Source organism: Pholcus phalangioides, unplaced genomic scaffold (genome assembly GCF_987345545.1).
Source record: "Pholcus phalangioides strain wild (caught in Gottingen) unplaced genomic scaffold, Ppha-v1.0 ptg000009l_1, whole genome shotgun sequence".
NCBI classification, from domain to species: domain Eukaryota; kingdom Metazoa; phylum Arthropoda; class Arachnida; order Araneae; family Pholcidae; genus Pholcus; species Pholcus phalangioides.
Genome location: NW_028301602.1, coordinates 59,726,663 through 59,750,402, shown reverse-complemented (window position 1 = coordinate 59,750,402; position 23,740 = coordinate 59,726,663). Strand labels below are relative to the sequence as shown.

General features: G+C 35.3%; 1 protein-coding gene across 2 annotated transcripts; it reads left to right on the top strand.

The window, feature by feature from the left end:
* Nucleotides 1-1,416: 1,416 nt before the first annotated feature.
* LOC149083408 (2-oxoglutarate and iron-dependent oxygenase domain-containing protein 3-like) lies at nt 1,417-15,193 on the top strand. 2 transcript variants are annotated; one of them, XR_016193255.1, is made up of 8 exons: nt 1,417-1,636; nt 4,448-4,659; nt 7,258-7,333; nt 9,461-9,568; nt 9,865-9,921; nt 11,033-11,186; nt 12,382-12,523; nt 13,763-15,193. XR_016193255.1 is itself a non-coding variant. In XM_089236693.1 (8 exons), exons 1-8 carry the CDS (start codon nt 1,563-1,565, stop codon nt 13,906-13,908), a joined length of 951 nt encoding a protein of 316 aa, XP_089092819.1. In that variant the 5' UTR covers nt 1,417-1,562; the 3' UTR covers nt 13,909-15,193. The 2 variants fall into 2 exon arrangements, 1 of the variants encoding a protein (XP_089092819.1); XM_089236693.1 differs by having other exon boundaries at nt 12,400-12,523.
* Nucleotides 15,194-23,740: the final 8,547 nt, after the last annotated feature.

Below are 23,740 nucleotides of genomic sequence, written 5' to 3'. Positions count from 1 at the left end.
TCGTCAGCAGCTTAGAATATTTCATATCTTCAAAAAAGGGGTGGTTGATGACGAAAGCAACCTAGCAACCTTCAAACCCCCCTCCCCCTTGTCATCAAACGTCAGCAAATCCGAAAACCCTCCCCTCCCCCGATGCTGACGTAATACTTGAATGACCCCTATGAAGTAGTACCTCGTATTAAAGACTCATTGGAACCGGAACCAGTCGGTCTTTTCAACAGAGAAAAAAGGCCCACACCATACCGGATCTTGTAGGGACGTCACGTGCCCTCACTGGCTTCTTTGGAGGCCGCTAGTTTGACACCCATTGGTTTAAATCAGTGATTCCCCGCCTTTTTGATGCTGGAAGTATGCCCCACCAAAGTACATTATCTTCTAAAATCCTGATGCCCCCCCCCCCTAAGAGACACACGTGGAAGGATATGGGGTCCCATCCCCCCACCCGAAAATTGGAAAAAAAAATATAGGGGAAAGAAGTCCTTTTTTTGAATGCTGTTTCAATCAATTTCTGTGAATTAGAAACTCTTTTTGAAGGTTAAAACTCAAAAATTTTCTTGGAGAGACTCTTCTTTGATTCTCCCCCCCGCCAAACCTCAAATAAGCCTGCGTACTTCCGCCCTTAGAGTACTGCTTAGGTACTGCCCTTAGAGTATACTGCTTAGGTACTGCCCTTAGGGTGCTGCTTATAATCCTGTCTTTTTTCCGTGTGAGATATAGTTATTATTACTCGAAAAGAGAACTCATATCCACGTGGAGGAGACGCAAAAGACCTGATCTAAAGCAGCGGTTTTCAACTTTTGAGAGAGTGTGACTCCGAGTCAAATAACGGGCCCTACGTTATTAAAGAATTTTATTTATTCAAAGATCATTTTTTTTAAATTTAAACTATTTTTTGTCATTTTTTCATCAGATATGAATTTTCATTTGTTCTGAAAACTAATTTTCCCACTGAATGGGAATTTTCATAAGTTCTAATTGCTCTCATTGAAAAACAAACTGACGCGACACTAAATAGCGCCTCCTATAGTTGAAAATTTCAACTTTTTCCACTGTAGTAAAAAAAAAAATCCCACTTTTTCGTCAAATGTAATGGTGGCGAGTCCAAACCACAGCCTGGTGTGTATAAATTTTTTTTAAAAATATGTCAAAATTTAGGGGACAGCCTATGTCCACCAGAGAATTTTGTCTTCATTTTTCTCCCCGTTTAAATTTACCGCTTTTTCTCTCTGGCCAATGAGCGTCAAATATATGCTCAGCATATGGAGATCTAACGTCATCTGCTGGCAGCCATGCCAACTATAAGTTCTTCAATTCGCCAGAAGATAGCGCTACACAAAACGTAATAAAGACGCTTTGACGCCACAGCAGTAAACTATTTTTTCAGACAGATGAATGAAAGTCAAAGCCGTCCGCATTGTCAATGCCGGGCGGATGTAAGTGTTTACTAATATCTCTCTCTTTAGCCGAGAGCCCTGTATAATTATTATTGTATTGTATTGTATCTCTCTCTTGAGGAAAAAGCCAAGCAGAGTTGAGATATCGCGACATCAACGCCGTTTCGCATGATCATGGCGCCACGTAAGCGGCGCACTGTTGGGGAGGATAAAAGTTCCAGGGAACCGAGCAGTGAATCGAGGTAAGTAGATATTGTTGAGGCGTCCTGTGTTTATACCCGTAGCTTCTACTCCGTCCTGGACTTTTCCATCGCACCCCCCCCCTCGGGAGTGGGGGTGGGGGCAATATTACCCACTTTGGGAAACATTAGATTATACTGAGTTCGGAAAGATAATTTGTTTAAAAAAATCACGAAAATGTAAACTGAAATTTACCGGAGAACTATAATTTCAGCAGGGTTTGAAGTTGCTGCGAAGCCTCGGCGAGGAACAGTTTAACACTGTAAAAAATTACTTATTTTCACAAAATTAGTGACCATTTTCACAAAAACAGGACTCTACAGAAAAAAGACTGGACAGACCTCTGAGAAAAAGTTTCGTGCAATCGCTAACGTACTTGCATGTGAACATGTAAATGAGGTATAAAAGAGTGAACCTAGCCAAATTGTTACAGCTACAACCATGGATGTGGTTTCACTATTATTTTGTCATGATGGCTCATGACCCATCCCCCCTAAATATAAAATAAAAAAATTGACTAGTAAATGTAGCATCCTACCACAACACAAATGTATTGGGATATCTGAATTAGTCAATGATAGCATAGCCCAGCTTTGCTGGGTGCTTGTTTCGCGAGCCATTATTATTGTTAACTTGATGCACCCGAACTGCACTTGGATTAAATCAGAAAAACCTAGTGTTATTGTTTCTATTATTATAACAGCGCAGGTATTAATAATATTTCACTGCGCACGTTTAAAGCCCTAGCAGACAAAATGAAACTACGCCCACTGAGCCAAAGCTACAAATGCAATATCAAAGAGATGAAACAGCCCTTAACATATAGACCTGAGTTTAAGCACCCTTATCGGTACCAACTTGGCACTCAGCGCAACCCACCCGATACATAATGTAGGGGGGGTATTTTTTTTTTTCCTGTTCACCTGTTTTTTTTTTTTTTTTGCCTTTCATCCTCCTTCCTCCATTGCAGAATAATCCTGGTTATATCATGAAATAATCCGATAGGTAGGCCTATTATGCTTTGCAATAATTCAACTCCACACATGCCTCATATCCTATCCACTGAATTGAACAAAAAGTACACTGGTACTACCCGTTAAAAAGAACACACACAAATATGAAAAATAAAATCGACTGGAGAAATAAATTCAGTAGGGTTTTCACAGCTCCGGCTCAACAGAATAAAAGTCACTGTAAAACCAATGCAAAAAATTGGTGCCGGAATGAGTAGAATACACAGAAGCACAGACCATGCGATGAAATCGAGTAACACAAAGTTCAACAGTACAATTATGCAAAAAATGTTTTGCCCAATCTCTAACATACCTGTATGCAAATAAAACATTAAAAAGGAGGGGACATGGTAAAAACTGCTATAGTAACTATAGATACGATTTCGTTTTATTTTGTCATGGCGTCTCAACCAATCTCCTTATGTTCCATCATGAGGGTCTCGCTGATCCACCATCCCATTGCAGCAAGTACATCATGACTCTGTAGCCCCGTTCACATGTACAATAAAACATCCTGGGAAGTTCCCAGTAACGAGGATTTTCGCTACAAACCGTTCACGCGACGTTAAGTTTATGCCATTAATCCCCCCCCTCTTCTTTCCGGAAGTCGTCACTGGTTACGTAGGTTGAACGGAAGTGATTGATTCAAGATGGTTGACGAAGGAGCTTATAGCAGTTTTCGCAGCGCAAAGGATTATGGGAGAGAAGATCGGTGTCGACCTCCAATCCACCCCAAGAAAGATGGGCTTTTTTTGATGAGCTTCTCTCCCACCTTTTTCTTCCCTACGAGGGGAAAAAAGTTGTCATGCCAGTAATTATCACCAAAGCGACCCCCCAATCTTGCACATGTGAACGGGGCTTGTGCCTCTCTAGGGAGTCGGAACATATACAAGTGAACCTATATAATTTCAACTACATTGCCCCCTCTGTATACCTTTAAATCAATCCATGGATTACAATATACTTAATTTTTATATCACTCCCAATTTTTTAAAAAATCATTTAAAAGTACTTCGAAATATACATATTTTAAACACTGCACTATGCAGCAATTTTTGTAATACATAAACCAACCTCAAAGCAACATATTTTCCCCAAAAAAACTCTGGTTTTTTAAGTTAAAAAGCCCAGCCCGGGATGGGGGGGGGGGAGAATGGGTATCTACCCAGAGGGCAAATTTTACAATCCTGCTTTCAAGACCTAGTAGACAAATGGGACAGGAAAACCCAGGGGACCTACCATCTCCTGATGCCTATAAAAGATAACCCAATAGACACGGATAACCCACGCTGTACATGAAGAAAATGGAAATTTTCGAACACCAGCTTGACCAAGCATCGTTTTTGCTCCATGTGTCGAGGAGTGGGAGGTATAATAAACCACTCACCGAGATTTGGGTTGTGGTATTTTACACTTGCAATGGTATTGCGCTTGTCAATTTTTTAATACTGATTCTTGCAAAATAATCACAATACAATCACACAAAAACCATGAAATACTTCCATTTCATTGTCTGAAAAGTAATTGTTCTTGCGATGTCAACAGTTAGATGACATGTTCGCTTGCCAAATAAAGAACTAATTCAGTATTTCATGATTGATCAAACTCAATATTAAATTCACATATCGAAATGTACTACCATGAAAAAAGTTGTAAATCTGCTGCAGATGGCTGTACGAAATATAGGTGCTCTGTCGGAAGAAAAAATATGAAGATGAAGTATGATATTGGTTGAATTCTCGAAACCGTTGACCTCAGTCAATCAAGACTAATAATGTTTGTTTTGTTTTGTCTCTTTAGGTCTGAGAAAGAGCCTGCCGTTCAAGGAAACAAGCTGTGGAAAAAAGTCTTGATTAGGATAGTTGTTTGCATTCTCATAATATTAACTGTCCATTGGTCTTCGAAAAAAGACACGGAGAAAGTTTTTGCCTCCCAAAAAGAACGCGTGAAGAGTAGATTTCAAGAAGTACCTTGCTCAGAAGAGTACAAGCAAGAAATTTCTAAGTACAAAGGTATATACGAGTAAAAAAAATAAAATTAAAAATGCATATATGTTATTGTGTTGAAGTGTATAATTCACTTAATGTATACGACAGATACAGGAAACTGGCTAAGTGAGGAGATATCTATGTTTCAGGAAAGGAAAATTCATCTCTGCCCTCACAAGGACCTTGTTTCCTGTATCTGTCATATTAACAAGGGAGAGTGACGTCTTTCGTCATAATTCAGTCATATTTGGTAGAATAGTTAACTCTTTCCCAGCCATAACAGCTGTAGATGGTTCTGCAAGCAAATGGCCAAATCAGCCGGAGATGGCTGAGATGGGGAGCATGAGTATATATATAAGAGATTATTGTGAAAGGGCAGAGAGAGATGATTAGCAACTGTTGTCTGGGGTGAGAACGAGAAAGATAAGCATAGACACCTCTGAAATTGGATTTGAAAGCTCCTCTATTAGTATCCAAGCTAATGTCAACTGAACCCAACTTGGAGAACCAAAACCCTCGTTAATTTGGGTTACTTCATAGATTTTTTGAATTAAATAAAATAATAAAACCCTGTAAATGGTGAAACTTAGGTTTGTGCGAAAGTTTTTTCTAATAACTGAAAAAATGCTCACGCAAAAAGTGTTCGCTAAGAAAGATCAAATGAATGTAAGGGAGAATAGGGAGTTATATATGGGACAGTGGGAGGAGCGGGGCAGTGGCTTTTACATATTAATAAATTACTTCAATTTAGAAATGAATTACCTTTTGGGTGAGACAATACTAGGGAAAGGCCAACATGCGTAGACCCGAAATTTCAAAAAGGAACCATGGCTAAACACGTTTCGGAACTACATGAAGTTCCGTCATTAGCAGCAAAGAAATAATAGTAAAAATATTTCTTATAGCGAGAGTTACTCGCTGTTGTAGACAAAGAGTTGAATTCAAAAACAAATTTAATTTTTGAATCAAATTCAAAATTTTGAAAGTGTAATGAATCTTTGTCTACAACAGCAAGTAACTCCTGCTGTAAGGAGTATTTTCACTATTCTTTCTTTGCTACTGATGAAGAAACTTCATATAGTCCCGAAATGCATTTAGCTGTGGTTCTTTTTTTGAAATTTTGGGTCTACACACGTTGGTCTTTCCCTAGTATTATTACTTAAATTTGTTTGTTTTTTTCAATGTGTAAAGCTTTCAATGATTAGCATTTGTTGCTAACTAACTTTGGACAAAGATTTTCTTCATAATAAATTTAAAAAAAATCATTTTCACTTTTCAAAAGTAAGTGAATACGCTTAATTTTATGACATAGTTTTTATTTTTTGAATGCGAATGAGATGGCCTAATAGTTAAAAGAGAACAATTCTGAATACATTCAAGCATTGGCATTCAGCCTAAAGGCTATGTGGTTTGTATTTAAGACCTTTTTTTTATAGATTCACTTTTTTTTGTAAACGCTGGTATATGCATTTTGTGAGCCAGTTTATCAGTATGCAAGTCGTTTTGCTGCACCTAATATAATATCTACAGGGGGATTTAGAAAAGATGGGAAAACTGTAAGAGGTGATAGTATACACCAATACAAACAACTGCCATCAAAGAATGCATAGTCTAACATGAAACGCAAATACGCTAGCACATTTCAAAACGGCCACTTCGCAAATGTTAAAATGGTATTTCTGTTGAAATTTTTTCGGAGAAAAAGAACACCATGCATGCAAATGTAACCTGGGCAAGAAGAAAAAACCGTATGCAAATTTGCATTACAGTGCATCAGACCGGGAAGCAAGAAAGGATCCTGTTCCGAGCAGCTGCCGATCCAAGTGTGCGAATGTTTTCAGATTCGTCAACCACCTGTGGATAAAATGCTCACCACACCTTCATGCTGCCTCAGTGGTACTTCCGTTTGCAGATCTGCAAATGAAATGTATGCCTGCTTTTTCAGTATTACTAAAGTGCTGCATTATCCCATACATTACAACGGTTAGAACGATTGCACACTAGAATAACTTCACCAGGCTGGTGTCCACGCCTTTTATTCACTGTGACACAGATTTGCATATGGTTTCTTCTTCTTCCCCAAATTACATTTGCATGCATGGTATTCTTTTTCTCCTAATAAGGTTCACCAGGAATGTCATTTTAACGTTTGCGGAGCGGTTGTTTCAAAACGCGCTAGTACGTTTGCATTTCATGTTAAACCATGCATTCTTTGCCAATTGTTTGAATTGGTGTGTACTATAATCTCTTAAAGTTATACCCATCTTTTCTGAATTACCCTGTATTTATGAAAAGTACCTCAGGTGATTCAGAACTCTGTTAATGAAGGTTTGGATAATCTAGGTCCTACTGTGTTTTCGAATTATAATGTTTTTCACACAAAAAGGGGAAAACAAGAACACTACTATTTAGCAACACTTAACACAGAAAATTGAATTGTGATTCTTCAAAGAATTTTGTTCAGACAAATCCACTCTATTTGAGTAGTTGCATTTCTTTTAATTGAAAATTTATATGGCTAAAATGAGAAAAAAATTTCTCATCTAAATTACCTTGAAGTTTTTTGATGAATTGTTTGAAATTATTTGGCTGTTAGTTGTGTAACAATGTTATTATTTTTAGGTTGTGCACCATCTCATTGTGGGCGTCTTTTAACAGACATCATTGTGTCTGAAATAGAGGCCGGACATCTATTGCAGTGAGTTAATTAATTGTGATTGGTTAAGACATTTACGTAATTACATTACATTACATAAATAAAAAAACATTTGTATTATTTCAAAGTGGTATTGGGTGTTGTAGTCCATGCTAATAAGTAAGCAAAAATATAAGGGAAAAACTATTTGGAATTGACAATAAATTGTCTATCCTTGTGTAATTAGCTTTTTCAGGCTTAAACTGAATGAGTTGAAATGAAATTGACCAAGTGGCCATGATAATGACAAAGCGTAATGGTCACCTCCAAACAACGACTACACAGCATATTTTGTTAACAACAGAACATATCCCATTAGATTACCATTAAGGTCAACCTTTGAACAAAGATTTCCAAATAATGGCCACTTTTTGGCGCGAAAATGAAAAATGTTTATGCATAGTGTGAGAGAAATGTATGAGGAGGTTTCCTTCCTTGAATCCTGCAAGCATGAAAATAAGTATACATTAGAGGTTTGGTCTGAAACCCCCCAGGGTTTTTTTTTTGCAACAAGTGGTTGCAGTAAGCACAATTTGAAAATATTGCCCTAGATAACAACAAAAATTAGCTTGTTATATCAGAAGACGATTCTGATTTCTTAAAAATGCATGTCTATGGATAAAAGAAATACAGCACAATACTATGCATTTTTCTTCATGAAAATGTTATTTTTTTGCTAAAACCATTGCATTTTGTTATCTAGAACCTAACGCTTATGGTCTGAATGAAATTTACTTTAGAAAAAGTATCCAATCAAAAATAAACATCGTCATCTAAAATTCATGCACCTCTTATTTTAAGTATTAATTATTATAATTTTTATGTGCAATCAATTTCTTTTCAGAAATATGGAACTTATTAACAATGGTAACCTCCCAAAGACAGCCACATTTTCTTGGTCCCTTTAGTGGCCATTTTATGGAGATTTCACTATATATGAACATAGTGAAATGATATCTTGGCTAAACAAATATAATTTGTTCTGGAATCACATTTGTTAGCTGAAACATGATTTTCCATAGGTCTCTATGGGAAAATCATTCAATTTGTCACAGGAACTGCCCAAAATTTCAAAATAACTTTTATAAAATATTAAGAAGCACTACATAAAAATAGAAACTAACCAAAGGCTGAGATAAACAATCAGATATAGCAGGATTTTAGCGAACACAGAAAACTGAACATCTTTTTATTTTACACTGTGCATAAGTTTGTGAGGTGGTGTGTTGTGTGATATAGTCAGCTCATTTCTCTCTCACACACATACGTATGGAAAAGATAAGTTTAGAATTTCAGTTTGGCTTAATATCTAAGGTTTTTTATTTTTTTTTATAAATTTTTTCTTAGCTTAATTTTTTCTGTGGTTCCCAACTTCAAGGCGCAAATGCAAGCCGATCTCCCCGTTAAAAAGTCTCGCCACAGAGAGCAACAGTCCTACAACGATAAATCATTCAATCATAACACTTCACTCATAGTTAGAAAAACTGGTGGCAGATGGCAGCACTACACATAACAAGCATTACAGAGAAACAACAAAAACTTCACGTCAGGTTTCACTACACGTACACGCACATTCCCGCATGTACCGATTCGTTGGGGGGTTCCGCGGGGGGTGTGGGCGGGGTGCATGTGTGGTGTAGTAGTAGTAGGTAGGGCCTCCAAAAAATGACTCGGGGATCCATGATGTTCTTAAGTCAACCACCTCGTTGGGCAATTTGCCTGTTGTGGCGTTGTATTTGTATTTGTAATCATTAATTTTGCATGAGGTGGTTTAAAATCTTTCTGAAACAGAAGAGAGGTGTATCTGGAAAGTGATTCTGAGGTGTAAATAAATTAATCTGGCTTGTGACAGTTACTTATTCGATTAATTTTGATTGGCACAAAAATTTAGCTCACGACATGGCTGTTTTATATTGATATGTTCATTAGCTGAGGTAGAAAAACATAAAAACCTTTGTAAGCCAAGTTATCACTAGTTTCCTTGACAATTTTTGTATGTGTACTGTTTTATTTTGCTCTATCATTATGCGTATCAAAATGTCTTATCACTTTGAAATTTTTAATTAATTTTGATTGATTTGATCAAATATTGAGTGAGAATTAATGACCTGTTTCATGTTTTGTTTGTAGGATAGCCAAAAGAGGTCTGGCTTTTGGAGGATCAGGTGGTGGTGCATCCATTCTAGATTTACATTCCGGTGCCTTATCACAAGGACATTCATTCATAAATATTTATAAGTAAGTTATAACATACATCTCGCATACATCTTGTGTGATTGAAAAATCAAACATCATGAATAGATCCCCTTAGACATTCAAATGTTGTTGAAAAATAAAATTTATTATTATAGTGAAGTCTCCACACCCATAACAAAGGCGTTTCTTTCCACAAAAAAAAGTTGACCGACAAACTATTTGCTACAGAGAAATTTTCAATGTGATTTTTTCCACTTGATTTTGCAGCATAAGATTAACAACCAATCTAACTGATTTTTGACCTGATTTTTAAACTAATCTGATTTTGTTGTTTGCAGAAAAATGAAGTCAGTTGGAACAAATGTGTTCACTGAACAGGATTTTCAGATTTACAGGTTAGTGACTGTTATTTATCTTGCAAAGCTGTCTTAAATAATTTTTGATTGATTCAGTTTTGATGTGATTTAGATTTTTTAGCAAATGAACAAGATAAAAATGGTCATTAATCAGTGCAAAAATATTTAAAATTGTTATTTTCATGTTTTCAAATTGAAAAATAATAATATAAAATAAGATTTCATTAACTATCGATGTTGCCAGATTTATTAGGAGTTTTCATTTTATTTTGTTTGCTCATGAGTTTTATTAGTCATTGTTGTTATTTTAATGGCACATAGTTTCTTTTTGGTTATTTTTGTAATTAATGTGTGTGATTCAAAAATGCATTTCTAATGAGAATGGCCATATAGGATTAACACAAAAAAAAAATATGTGAAGGATGTTTTGTGTAAAAGGAACCACTACTACTAAACTACACGCACACCTCGTCCAAATTCCTCGGTGGAATTTCTAATGCATTAGTGCATGTTGGAATGTGCATGTACGTGTTGTGAACCTAACCTGAAGTTTGTTACGGTGTTATGCTTGTTACGTGTAGTGCCACCATTTGCCATCAATTTTTCTACTATGAGTGAAGTGCAATGATTGAGTAACTGTATCCTTGTAGGCCTGTTGCTCTCTGTAAAAAAAGGTGCTGTAATCCAGAGTAACTTAGGGATTGGAGGATGAAACTTTGGGACAGTGGGTTATTTTCTGTTTTCAAATTTCCAGCTAATGCCATGTTGTTTACATAACGGGAACAGTATTCATAATATTTCTATTGGAAACCAACAAACAGCATGACATTGGCTGGAAATTCAAAAGCAAAAAATAATTTGCTGTTCTAAAGTTGGGACAAGCAAACAACCAACAAACCGAACAAATCCTGTTTTACTCCCAGTCCCTAAGTTACTTTGGTTTACAGTATATTAGAAATCATTTAAAAAAAAGGTTTTTGATTTGAATTTCGCTGGTACCATTTAAGGATAAAAGCTTGGTTATGGGTTTATTCTCATTGAATAAAAGGTATTGAGGCATTACTATTGTAATGTAAAGATATCAAGAGGATTCTTATTTATGATATTTCTATGCCTTAAAAGACTTTTTATTCTTTTTTTTCATTTGTAGAAATGTAAGGAATAAAATACAGCAGATGATTGCATTTGGTTTTGGTATTGAAGTGAATAAGCTTTATCTAACCCATCCCACTTTTTTCTCGGAGATGACAACAAGAGCTGCTAAAACAAAGCATGATGAATATTGGCACATTCATGTGGATAAAGTAAGTTCATTAAGTTCAGAAAACTTTTGCAGTTTGTAATTTTTTAATGATAATAATAGCTATGCAAAATAATTCCATCAAAATTAAAAATTAATAATAAATTTTTCCTCCAAAAATATTTTATTATACATAATTGTGTATACACCAACCTCCCACTCATCTTGTGAATCACAAAATGTCAAAAAATTTAGAACCTGTGTATAAGTTACCATATGAAGTGGAGTGTCACTGGTTCATCAATGCCCCCCCCCCCACCAAAACACACAAACAAAAAGCATTGAACACACATTTCAGAGGAAAAGAAAACGTTTCTCTCTAAGCTATAAAAGAAAAAGCAACTCCCACATTTGTGTATGGCAGGTCTGAAAAAAAAAACAGCAATAAACAAGCCAATAACCCCTACCAATGTAGGAATAAATTTCTAAACAATAAAGAAAAACTCACCTTATACACGAGTATATGTGGTATATATTTTTATTATCTAATATTTTGCATGTATGTAGAAAAATTTGTTTCCTTTGATTATATTGATCAAACCACAAGATAGTTATTTATACATCATTTTTATGGTAAACAGAGATTTATAATTTTGTGTTTGTCTCATGTGCCTATCATGCAAACTATTTAACTTTCCTCTCAGCTTCTACACTTCTTAAATTTTCATAAAGTCCTAAAAATTACTTTCCAAATTTCTTATTTCTTTGAGGTATTTGTTATAATTCCAATCTGAGGTCTGAACTCAAGTTTCCAAAATGAGCAATATTTCTAAACCTCTTCGATTTTCTAGGCTGCATTGGATGAAGAAAACCTGTTTTAGATCATACTCAAAATGTGAATGATATCTGATAAGAAAATAACACCAAACTTACCATTCTAATTTGAAGGAGAAAAATTTTTTGAAGCTCCTTCTCTTACTTTTTAGTAGAAAAGTCTTAAAATCCATCCAAAATAGAGAAAAATATATTAGTGATGCGTTCATGTTACTTGAAGTCATTTGTTGAGTCTTTTGATAGACCTATACTTTTTCTACATTTATGCCTTTTTCTGTCAGAATATCTTACACTGATGTGGAGTAGTTCTCAAAAATTCAGTTATATAATCATTTCTGATAAACATTATATTTTGTCCTCTTTTTTTTTTTTTTTCAAAGGAGTTAGATGTGTGAAGCGAATTACATATGAAATGTAAATTGCAGGTGTTTCTCAATTTTTAGGAAACTTATCCATCATTTCACTATACATCTTTACTTTACTTAACCAACTATGGAGAAGATTTTATTGGTGGGCGTTTTGTATTCGTTGAGAAAAATCAGAATGTGACTGTGGAACCAAGAGTTGGTGAGTTATTTTTTTTTTATCTTCCAATAAACCTGTTGCTTATGTGTATTTGTCTGTATTAGCAAATAAAATTGTGGAATTTTTTTAGCTATCATCCCATACTCATCACTACTACGTACTCATGCAATGATGGAAGGTTCTTGATTTGCGAACCTGTATGATCCATTTGTGATTGCATTTATTGGGAGAGGAAAAAATAGAAAAAGCTAGTGAATTTTTTTTTTTTGGCATCAAATAATACTAGTTATTCAACTTTCATATTCTTTTAGTTTTTTATTGATATTCACACTTTACTCTAAGCACAGTATTTTCCAGGCCAATAAGACATCCGCCTAATATATGAAGTTATTCTGACATTTTTCGAGTTCAGACTTTGTTGTAAAATTCTTTACTGGTCAAAATTATTATTAATTGAAGACCTGAAATGGTAAATGCCGTGAGTACCTAATCGCAAATTTTACAGGACAACAAAAAACAGGTTTTGGGTGCCTTAGACCAGTGTATCAAGTGACATCTACTAACATGTTTTTCAACTTCTTAGAGTAAGTTGGACATTCACATCGTTTCCTAAGTTCCAACCTTTGCATCTACTATGTTTTACAGGGAATTTTTTTTTTTTCATGGTACTTACTGCATTTACCATTTCTGCTCCTCAATCGGTAATTGCCATTTTGGTGAAGCTTGCTTTGAAGTAGTTATCCGAGAGGGAACCTCCACTTTCTATCCATAATTCATCGTGGATGGATATTGTGTATTTTGAAAGAGGTGGTGTGGATGGATCCACACTACATGTGCTGGGGCTATTCTTCAAGTGATTTGTTGAGCTCAGGGCTAATGTGGACAAACTGGTGGACCATAAAGAACTGCCTGATGCCTATACATCGAAGACATGTTTGTGCTAAGTGTTCTCAATCATGACCTTGCAAAGATGTGGCACTGTGGTTGCAACCAGTGAATGAGTTGGTTGCATAAGTGAACAAGGAAAAAGAAATTGGTCTTAATTATACCAGCATTCATTCTCTCGAGCCAGTCTAATAGTAATTGAATTAATGCAGGCATAGACAGTGAGCGTTAGACATGGTCTCTGTCAAGCGTGTGAACTTAGCAGGCCACAGTCTAAGCACATGCAGTGTGGACTCACCTTTATGCACTAAGTGAACTGTGGGAGACTTCTTTTTTCATGATTTTTATTTTTGTTCAGAATTTATTTTTCGAATTTTTACAATATTTTATTTTTAGGTCGCGTATCAGCATTCACATCTGGTGCAGAAAATCCTCACTATGTTGAGAAAGTGACAAGTGGGACACGTTATGCTCTGACAGTTTCTTTCACCTGCGATCCTAGACAGCAAATCAAAGATCCATCTATGGACAAGATTTCTTGATTTAACCTATATTTTTAGTTTATGCCATGAAAAACAGACTGTGATTTATATGATATCAAAATCAGGGAACAACTAATTTCAAATGAGAAGGTGACTGGTATACAAATAACAAACTTGTGATCAATACATGTTGTATATTATGTGTTCACATATTGCTTATATACTTTTTTTAGCAGCTTGTATACTGCAATGCATATCATTTTAATTTCCAATGAATATTTCCAGATATAAGATATGTTTTTTATATGAGATTTTAAGATATGTTTTTCTGCATATTCTCATATTTCTTGGCCCATCCTAGAACTTGAAAATTTAAAAACATAATTATCTTTAAAAGGTTTTTACCTGATGCTTTGGTTTTTCACTGATGTCATTTTTATTTAAATTTTTGTTTTCAGAAACAGTCTCTCAATTATTGTATGGCATTCAAATATCACATAATATTATTAAATTAAATTGCATCTGAATTATTCAGAATTGGTTGTGTTTAAAGAGATTTTGTTTGTTGAATTTGAGAAATGGTAATTATACATGAAATTTAACTTTTGTCCTGAAAGGTTCAGGTGGCACTTACAACTTTTTTTTAATGCAGCCCTTACGAGTGCCCATGTAGCTCTTACACCAAGAAATATGGTACCTGTCATATATGACATATACATAGCTGTAATTAGGTATTTTTAAATAGTTACAAAGTTTTGTGAGTCTTTTTGTTGTGCCTTAGATTCGCACATACATGTACATACACATTTGGCTCTTACAATAACACTTGATTTACTGTATTTTCTTATAATAAATCGTGTGTTTTGATGGAGGTTTAATAATTTTTCACAGAGAAGTATTTTTGTATCATGTTCTTATAAGCAATACATTATTGTAGAGACCTATTAAATCGTGTATATTAAATTAGAGAATCATAAGTATTTATCATTAAATTATATAGAATCAAATGTGACTTGTTCGTTGTTTTAAAATATGATGTTGTTGATACGTCATTATATGGGAGATACTTACATCATTATTATAGTGAAGCCTTGTTACAACGATACTCGAGGTAATGATAAATCCCTCTACAACAGTTTTTTTTCAAGACTTGTTTTGAAGTGTCTGATGTTAAACTACTGCTGCTTAATATAATAATAATGCCTCTGCATCGATATTTTTTTTTTTGTCCTCAAAGTATTGTTTTATTGAGGTTTCTTTGTATATTGTTTCATTGTGGATCAAAACATTTATGTAAAACAAAGGAGAGGTGAAATTGTATTTCATTAAACAGTATATAATTTGTTTTCAAATCTCTCCTTGATTTTCATTCTAATCTCATATGGCTTATACAATGAGCTCAGTTATGGAAATGTGTTCACATACATTCAGCATATTAGACTACCGTTAGTCCCTCATAAGCCTGCTGGTTCTGGATATATGGAAGAGATAAAAATCCTAGTGACAATGAATTAATTGAAATCAAGTATCACGCACACACTCAAATTTTTGTTCACAAATTTCCTGAAAAATGCTGCACTTTACATTATATGTATATTTATATTATTAAATACTAATTATAACTAACCTTTTCCAAGAATTCATGAAAGCAGATATTGAATTTTGTGGGAGGTGTTAAAGTAACAAGGAACTAAATTTGATTTAAATTAATTCATTCAACACTGACTCTATATTAAGGATCTTTAGTGTGGTAGATAATATTTATGGTCTGTAAAAACAAATTTTTCCTGTTAACAGATGATAAATGAATAGATTATACAATATCAAGATTGAATATCATCAATTTGACAGAATTATTCAACCTTTGCATTGCCATGCAAATGGGGAATTTTTTTATTTCACATGTCATTAATTCAAACAAATAAAACGAACAAAATCCTTGTTTCTTACACCTGCAGTTTCATGAATTTTCATGTTTCATTTGATGTTACACTACCGTAGTCACCAAGTCAAGAAAAAATTATTCCTAAAAAATTTACTGGAAAAAAACAGTTGCTTTTGTTTTTAATCCCTGAAATGACATTACAAGCATGATGTAAATTGCCACCATTGCATCAGATCATAAAAAAACAATCATTAATTTTCAGGGGAAGATCAAATTCGCCAAACTGTCAGCATCAGTTCAGCTTTCCGACGCACAAAATTGACGAAATGACTTGTATATGCTTTAACTGTATGTCCCATTAAGTCTGTAAGTCTTATTTCAGGACCGATGAAAATTTTTTTGTTAGCATGGTGTGATTTTAAAGTAGTTATGAAAGGCAATTTACCCTAAGGGTTAGCAATTACTGGTGACTTGGCACTAATCGGCAATGGCTTGCACGATGTCACGTTTTTGCAAAGGGAGAAAATTCCCTACAGTTTACTTTTGTTCTTTAAAAATCCCTACATTTTTTTCAAAAACATTTTATATTAACGGTATGTAATTTGGATCCACTTAAAAATCTCACTAATTCTCATTCTCTAAATTTGGCAGCTATGCAGTCTAATCAAAGCAGTTCTAAGATTATCATAATGTAAAGCCAAAAAATTTCGTATAAAATACTTGAATTAACTTATTTGATTCTTGAACTTTTTATTAATGTTGTTTTGTAGTTATTATTATTTTCACAGTACAGTAATTTAACCAGGTGAATTAATGTAAGCAGAATAACTACATGATTACGTTAGAATCTAATCAAGAGAGGGGTGAGTTTGATTATGCTTGATTTTATAAACATGATTAGCTTGAGGAAATTTAGCTTAAATTACGACTATATATTTTGTGATGTTTCATTTCTTGATATGTGAAATAGCTTTATTCAGTTCATTTTTTATATACAGTAAAACCTGTCTATAATGATACTGTAGGAACCTAGAAAAAATATTTTTATTTACAGGTTATTGTTGTAGACAGTTTGATCATTTGCTTTATTTCCTATTGCAGTAGTGCGCAAACTTTTTGAAGTGCGACCCCCCCCCCCTTTTGACCAAAAAATTTATTGACGACCCGTACGTAGGCTAACCGATTTTTTGCTAGTAAATGTGCTGTCCCGAAAGTCCTTTTCGGAACGCTTGGTTCGATTTTGATTAGGCGATATTGACTTCCAAAGGTATTACATTTTTTTAATATCATAAATATTTACTTTGTTTTTCGATATACTTAGGGTTCCTTATGCAAGATGGAAGTATAGCGAGGTGTTGGTTCTTCATTTTCGTATACAGGGTGATTAAGAAAGAATCGTCACATTTCAAAATGATTCTACACATGAAATCGACCATTAAAAAAAATTATTCATAAAACTTAGACGCACTTCCCCCCCGTGTATTCACATATCACTTATCATTCTATTCTATGTTTTTAGTTTTTAAGAAATATACAATTTTGAAATCGGGTGATTCTCTCTAAGTCACCCTGTAAAAGTACTAACTATATTGGCCGCCGAATGCCAGAATCACGAATGTACAAATTTTTCTCTTTTTTTATCAGCTGTTTGGATACCTTGTTTTGCTATCTTAGTTGTGACTGAAACACGAATATGTATCCCGATTAAAACACACGTTACAAAACATTTTAGGAAAATAACATCCATAGATTATTGTAATTCTGCATGGTTAGAGTAAACATTCAAACGTCATTTCCCAAGTAATTTTTTTGCAAGAACACTGCACATTCGTGATTCTGGCATTACGGAACCGATATATTGATTATTTTACAAATAGAATTTGATAAAATAAAATTAAATTGTATGATCAACAAATCACATACAATTTCTTATCTTCTTCATCCAAATTGTACGGAGCAGCATCGAACAGGGAAGCTCATGGGAGTCTATAGACTCGGTACGCCCTAATGCATCTAGTCAGACATTTTTTCATTAAATTAAAAGCGATGCCATAGGTATTTACATTTAAAAATTTCTTAAGAATTTCTTCGAATTATTCCGTAATTCGTAGTAGTATGGGAAGTTTTCTTCTCTTTGATTCTAATCACCTATGGATTTTTAATTCTTTTCTTGAGGCAGCTGTTGCGAAAAACTGTGCATGTTCAGAGTCATGTTCCATTTTTTTTAATATATTAGTAAAAAGAAACGAACATCTTAACAAAGAAAATTATTTTTTCCAATATCTCCTCGCCAGATAGGTTTTAAATAAGTAATAAATAAGAATACGCGGGTTTTCCTCAACGGCTACAGCCAGTTTCTCAGCACAGGGGTGAATTAAGTCAACGCTTAATCCATATTAATTGTCTACTTAAGTTAATTAACTCGGGAAAGAGTCGGGTACATATTTTCAAGATCTTGAAGAGCGGAGCACACTCCTCCCTCTTTTGCCGAGCACAATGAGCCCCCATTTGCAACTTTAACTGCCTGGGCACTTTGGAAATCTTTAGCATGTTAAGGCCTTGTGCATGTGTGTGTGTTCGTGCTTAATCGCCTTCCCATTTCAGACGGGAATAGGTTCTAGGGCCTTATGCTGGTCTAATGAGTACAGACACAAGTGAGGAAAATGATCTCGGGGGAAGGGGAGGGGGATTTAGAAAAGTCGGGCATTTTAATGTTTTCTTTTGCACGAGATTTTTATCTGGAATCTTTCATTTTTCTCATTTTCCTTCCTCCTTATGAGTGCAAAGATTTTCTTTTAAAGAATATTAAGAAATTGATGTTTATATTCTTATTGGTCCGTGGCTCGGATCCGAAGTCATCAAAGCCTGAAGTAATTTTTTTAGTGGAATTCGGATATTGAAAAGTCACGTATTTCAGCAGTTACCCAAATGCGTATTTAATTACCGAACAACTTCAGACATGGCTCCAATGATTTCATGGGACACAATTGTGTGTAAGACTTCGTAGGAAATCATAGTTTCATTGTATTGGCTGTTATTAAGGTAAATTACTCGCTAATTTATCTTTCCAGATGATTAGCAATTTCATCTTATTGGGCAGATCGTATGAAACAAAAAAAGAGAAAACAAAAATCGATGTGATATGCTGAGTATTTGTGATGGAGTTTGCTTTATTTCTATTAATTTTCTTGAACGACCTTCGATTTCTTTTTGTCCACAATAATTTGTATACACAGATTTCGGAAGGAGTCAAAAGTGTTTGATATCAAACCAATCTTTTTTGAGAAAACCAACTTTCTATTTATTTCCTCCTATGAGAGAAAAAAACTGGAATTTCCAATAAAAAAATTTCATTATTTCAGGAATTGTAAAGAGGGGTTTAAAAATGAACACGCGCGCACACACAGGGTGATAATAATTAAAGTTCACGTACTCTTGAGTGAGTAATTTTTCTCAAAAACTGCTTATTCGAATGCAGCCAAATTTTTGTAGTGTCTGAGTAGTTACTGAGATATATGTAGCGCCCGTTCTGGTAGAAGGATTCCATTGAAACTTGACGTATACGCTATATGGACCATGGAGAAATGTAAAATTCAATAAAAAGGCTCCACTTTTTTAACTGGTGGTCGAAAATTGAATTTTTTTTTTTTTAATTTCATAAATCTCTCTCTCTCTCTCTTTCATGGCCTCATTAATATATCCTGAAAATTTGGCTGTATTCGGCGGAGTAGTTTTTGAGAAAAACTACTCAGAGTACGGGAAGTTTAATTATAATCACCCTGAATATATACAGGATGACATACTTTCCCTTGCAACATTTTACTGGCGAATCGGTGATCCTTAAGGCATACTTCCAATTAGAAAAAGTGTTCAAATAACGTGTAGAACTCGGATACGTCATGCATGTTGCAAGGGGCTGTGTAATTATCAAAATAAAATAAAAGCTTATATGGACACCGTCTTCAAAAACTCTATCAGAAAATTGTTTCTCCGTCCGTCTCTCCTATGGTCAAAAAGAAAAAAAATTATCCATTTTTCTAAGTGGAATATTTATTTAGATATTTGAATTCAAAAACAGAAAAGTTGGAAAAAACGGGATAAATGCGGGTAAAACGTGTTTTACCCTCATTTATCCTGTTTTTTTGTACTGCATGTCATTTATATTGTATATTTCCTCATGTGACATGATATTTATTTTTAAATACACGATACATTTGGAAATGTAATGGCGGCAATCCAAATTTTATAAAAATGCTGGTTTGAGGTTCCTATCATCTCTTAAATTTGAATAATCAAAAATCTAAAAATGACATTCCATAACCTCCCGCACTCCCCTAAACAAACTTTAAATCCACAACAGCCAAATTTCTAAAAGAGAAGATCAGCTTAATTCAAAAATCTTTCTCATGGCGTTTGACGAATTGTAATTCTGCACTTGCCGTGGACTAAATCACAATATTGCTAGAGGACGATGGTACGATGCTCGAGATCGGCTCTAGTCTCATAGTAGAACGAAGGAGGACTTGCTTCCCCCCCCCCACCCCACAAGCATTCCTCGTTGCAAAATTTTCTTGATAGCAGAGATCCTTTCCTCTGTAACATGTTGGAAAATGCTTACATGTATGCGCAGTCAAAGGAATGGGTAGAGAAGGGGGAAATGATGATGGCGAATAGCTTTGAAATCTAATGAGTCGCCGGGCTAAGATTAACTCGTTTCCCGACTCCCCCCTCTATCTTTCCTCCTCTCTTTTACTATATAACACTCTGCCACCCTCCGCTACCGACATCCTTTAATCACGACTACTAATGAGGCTCTTGGGGGCAGTCATTAGCTTGGTCTGGCGCGCACTGTGCCCGCGATAATTTGGGGTAACGCATGCCCCATCTCTGATGCCCCGACCAACCACCTCGTACTCCCAAACACACACATAGGACGAGCAGCTTGTGCAGTGCACAGCCCCGGGAATCGAGCTTATTAATCATGTGAACAATTAGACGCCAAACTGCTCGAGAAATAACCCCAGAGAGAGAGGAAGTGGCGACTGGGGCGGTGGTGGTGCGAAAGCGTCTCGATGTTGGTGGCTTTTCGCTGATCTGCAACGATACACATGAATATAGGACTCGATTCGCTCAGGTTGATTAAACGTTCAACTGTATTTCATGTACATACTCTCGCATCGTAGATCTTTCTTCAAATGGAGCATGCGGATAGAGCAGGAGAAGAGGGAAAACGTTTTAAAATGGAAGTATTGAAAATCTTATCATATTTTGCGTGATAACGGTTGTTCTGCGAAACGCTTGTGTTGTTCGGCACGTGTACGATTAATCAATTATTCTTTTTGACAACCCAACGAATATAGGATATCGCATCAGCAGTATTCTATTTGCTTCACCTTTCTATATATATAAGTATTAAATTTGTTAATTATATTTCCAATTGAAGTGCGCATTGAATTTTCTCCCTTCTCTATGAGATATTTCAATGAAATTTAATGGTGCTGGCTCTTGTACGCGTGTATTGGGGATGGGACGTACAATGTATTAGGTCTTCTCTAAAGTTCTAATCGTCTTTCTGTATATGTAAACGGGGTGTTTTAAAAAGGGACTCCCCCTACTCTTTAACCCTTTCACTATTGATGGTTCTTTAAAGCACTACTAATTTCTGAATCCCTGTAACATCCCTTACATACGTTTTTGAGTGTTGGTATTTTGAAATGAAAAGGCTATATACTATGACAGCACAAGTGTGTGACAGAAAAAAATTTCTGAAGGGCGATGGAATGAAATGTTTGGAAAACTATGGTTTAGTATTTTCTTGCAAAGATGAAGTTTCAGAATTTTCAATAGTAAGAGTTCGATTTGGGTATGACGTCATCAGATGGCGCAATAGTGTCAAAAACGTGAAGTACTAAAAACTGCCTTGTCACATATCGAAAATTGATATAACTTTGCACCCCGGTATGCCACCTTCTTATATAAGGTGTCATTCGATTTGTCTTAGGCCGGGATTACACTATAAAAGTTTGATAAAAGTCCTTTTACAAAACTTCTAGCCATAAGGTTATTGGTTACATTCTAGAATTTTTTTTTTTTTCAAACCGAGCACAACTCAGGTCTATTGCCATAGGCAATTTACTACCTAGTGAGTTGTGCCGGAATTATGTGTGTACCTAACAGTCTGAGTGCCGTATCTAGTGTTGTGTATGATTTTTCAGTGCTGCCATCTATATCTCAGAAGTGAAGTGAGTGATGTGTAGTGACTGAATATTTGTACTGTTTGTAGGCCTGTTGCTCTGCAATCTGTAGGACTTTTAACAAACTTTTATAGTGTAATTCCAGCCTTAGGAATTTCTACAAGAATGCAGTAAAATAAAATTTGGCTAATAAGGAGCAGTTGAAATATTATCATCCAAGAAAGTGCGAAGAAATTTTTTTTCCCTCTCAAAATAGTGTGAGGTGTGAGGAATAAATTGATTTTGTAACATGAGAAATGATAGGATAGAGTGATTTTTGTAAGGATTCCAAAAAGAGTTCAAAATCGCTAATGCTCAACGTCAAATAACTTATCAGGAGCTTGTTAAACTATGCCAACAATTTTTTTCCATCCTTTAACATAAAGAGGATTAATTTAGTGGTTCTTTCCTATACTCAAAAGGTTGATTAGTCTTCGACACTACTTTCTTGACCCACAAGAAACCTCGTAAGCCCTATTTCTTGCAAATTAACACCCTTCAGAATATCTTTGTTTTGAGAGTTTCCGCAGTTTCTTAGTAATGAAATATCAGATTCAGATCTTCCGAACTTGAGCTCGAAACTGTATCCTTCCATCCAGTATTTCAAATGGTTTTTTTTATGGTATATAAAAAAAACCTGCCTAATTATTTTTGCGGGAAACTATCTTGGAAATAAGAATATGTTCCCATTAGGTTCCGTCGGAAAGGTATAAAATATGCGACTTTCACGTACGCGTATATCCGAATTCCAAAGAACGTAACGACCTCAATTTCGATGTCCTAATGAGTCTGAAATCTCGCATGAGTGTGGAAAAATAGCATATTCTGCTCATTAGCAGCATCCAATTAGCCTTCCAGGATGTAGTGTTACATTGTGGTGTCGGATTCAGATGTATATTCAGGCATTATGAAGACGATAGGCTGTGGTGGATGGGAAGGAGGGTGGATTTTCGCATCAACGTGACTCATTTATCGGAAGCGTCGTACCGCTGGTGTACTCTATTCTGTCTCCTCTCTGTCACCCCCCATCTTCTCCTATTCTTTTCTGTGGAAAAAAAGCGTTATGATATGTACATATATGTATGTATATACACTTGAATATGTTTTACGCGTTCTTTTGTAACAATGCTTTCAGTGAAGCACCGCCATAACTCCCTCCAAAGCGAGCGGCAACACCGACGAATTATGTCTTCCGCCCTAATGATGGCTCCAGAACGGATTTGTGTTTCGTGGATGGGAACTGTGGTGATCGTGACTATGATGGGTTTTTTTTTTCAGATTCTCTGAACAATACCGGAACTCGGACCCTTTTTTCTCACTTTCAAAACCTTTGGGATGTCCTATAACGAGAATGTTGATCGTGGGTTCCCGATCGTTCCCTCTCTCACAAGATCATCATTCAACAGGAATTGGGTTTTATTTTCCGGGAGGATTGGTTAGATTTACACTAGTTTTATACCAAGTAAAATGGTCATCACCAAACACTGATGAGCAGTACTAGACAGATGCATACGCAAGTTGGGGCATAGGAGGCCCGTATGTTCCGCCCCCAAGACGATAAAAATGTTTTCACATATCTTTGTACAATGATTAAAAATTCAAAGAAAATACATTTATATACTACCTTAATCAATTTCTATTAATTCAAAATGTTTTTGAAAGTTTGTAACAGAGTAGTATATGAAATAAATTCGCGTTGTGTTGCTCCTAAAGCCGGGTGTGCTCCCCCCCCCCATTTCCTCAAAGATAAATTCTGCATAAGCCTCGTTACAAG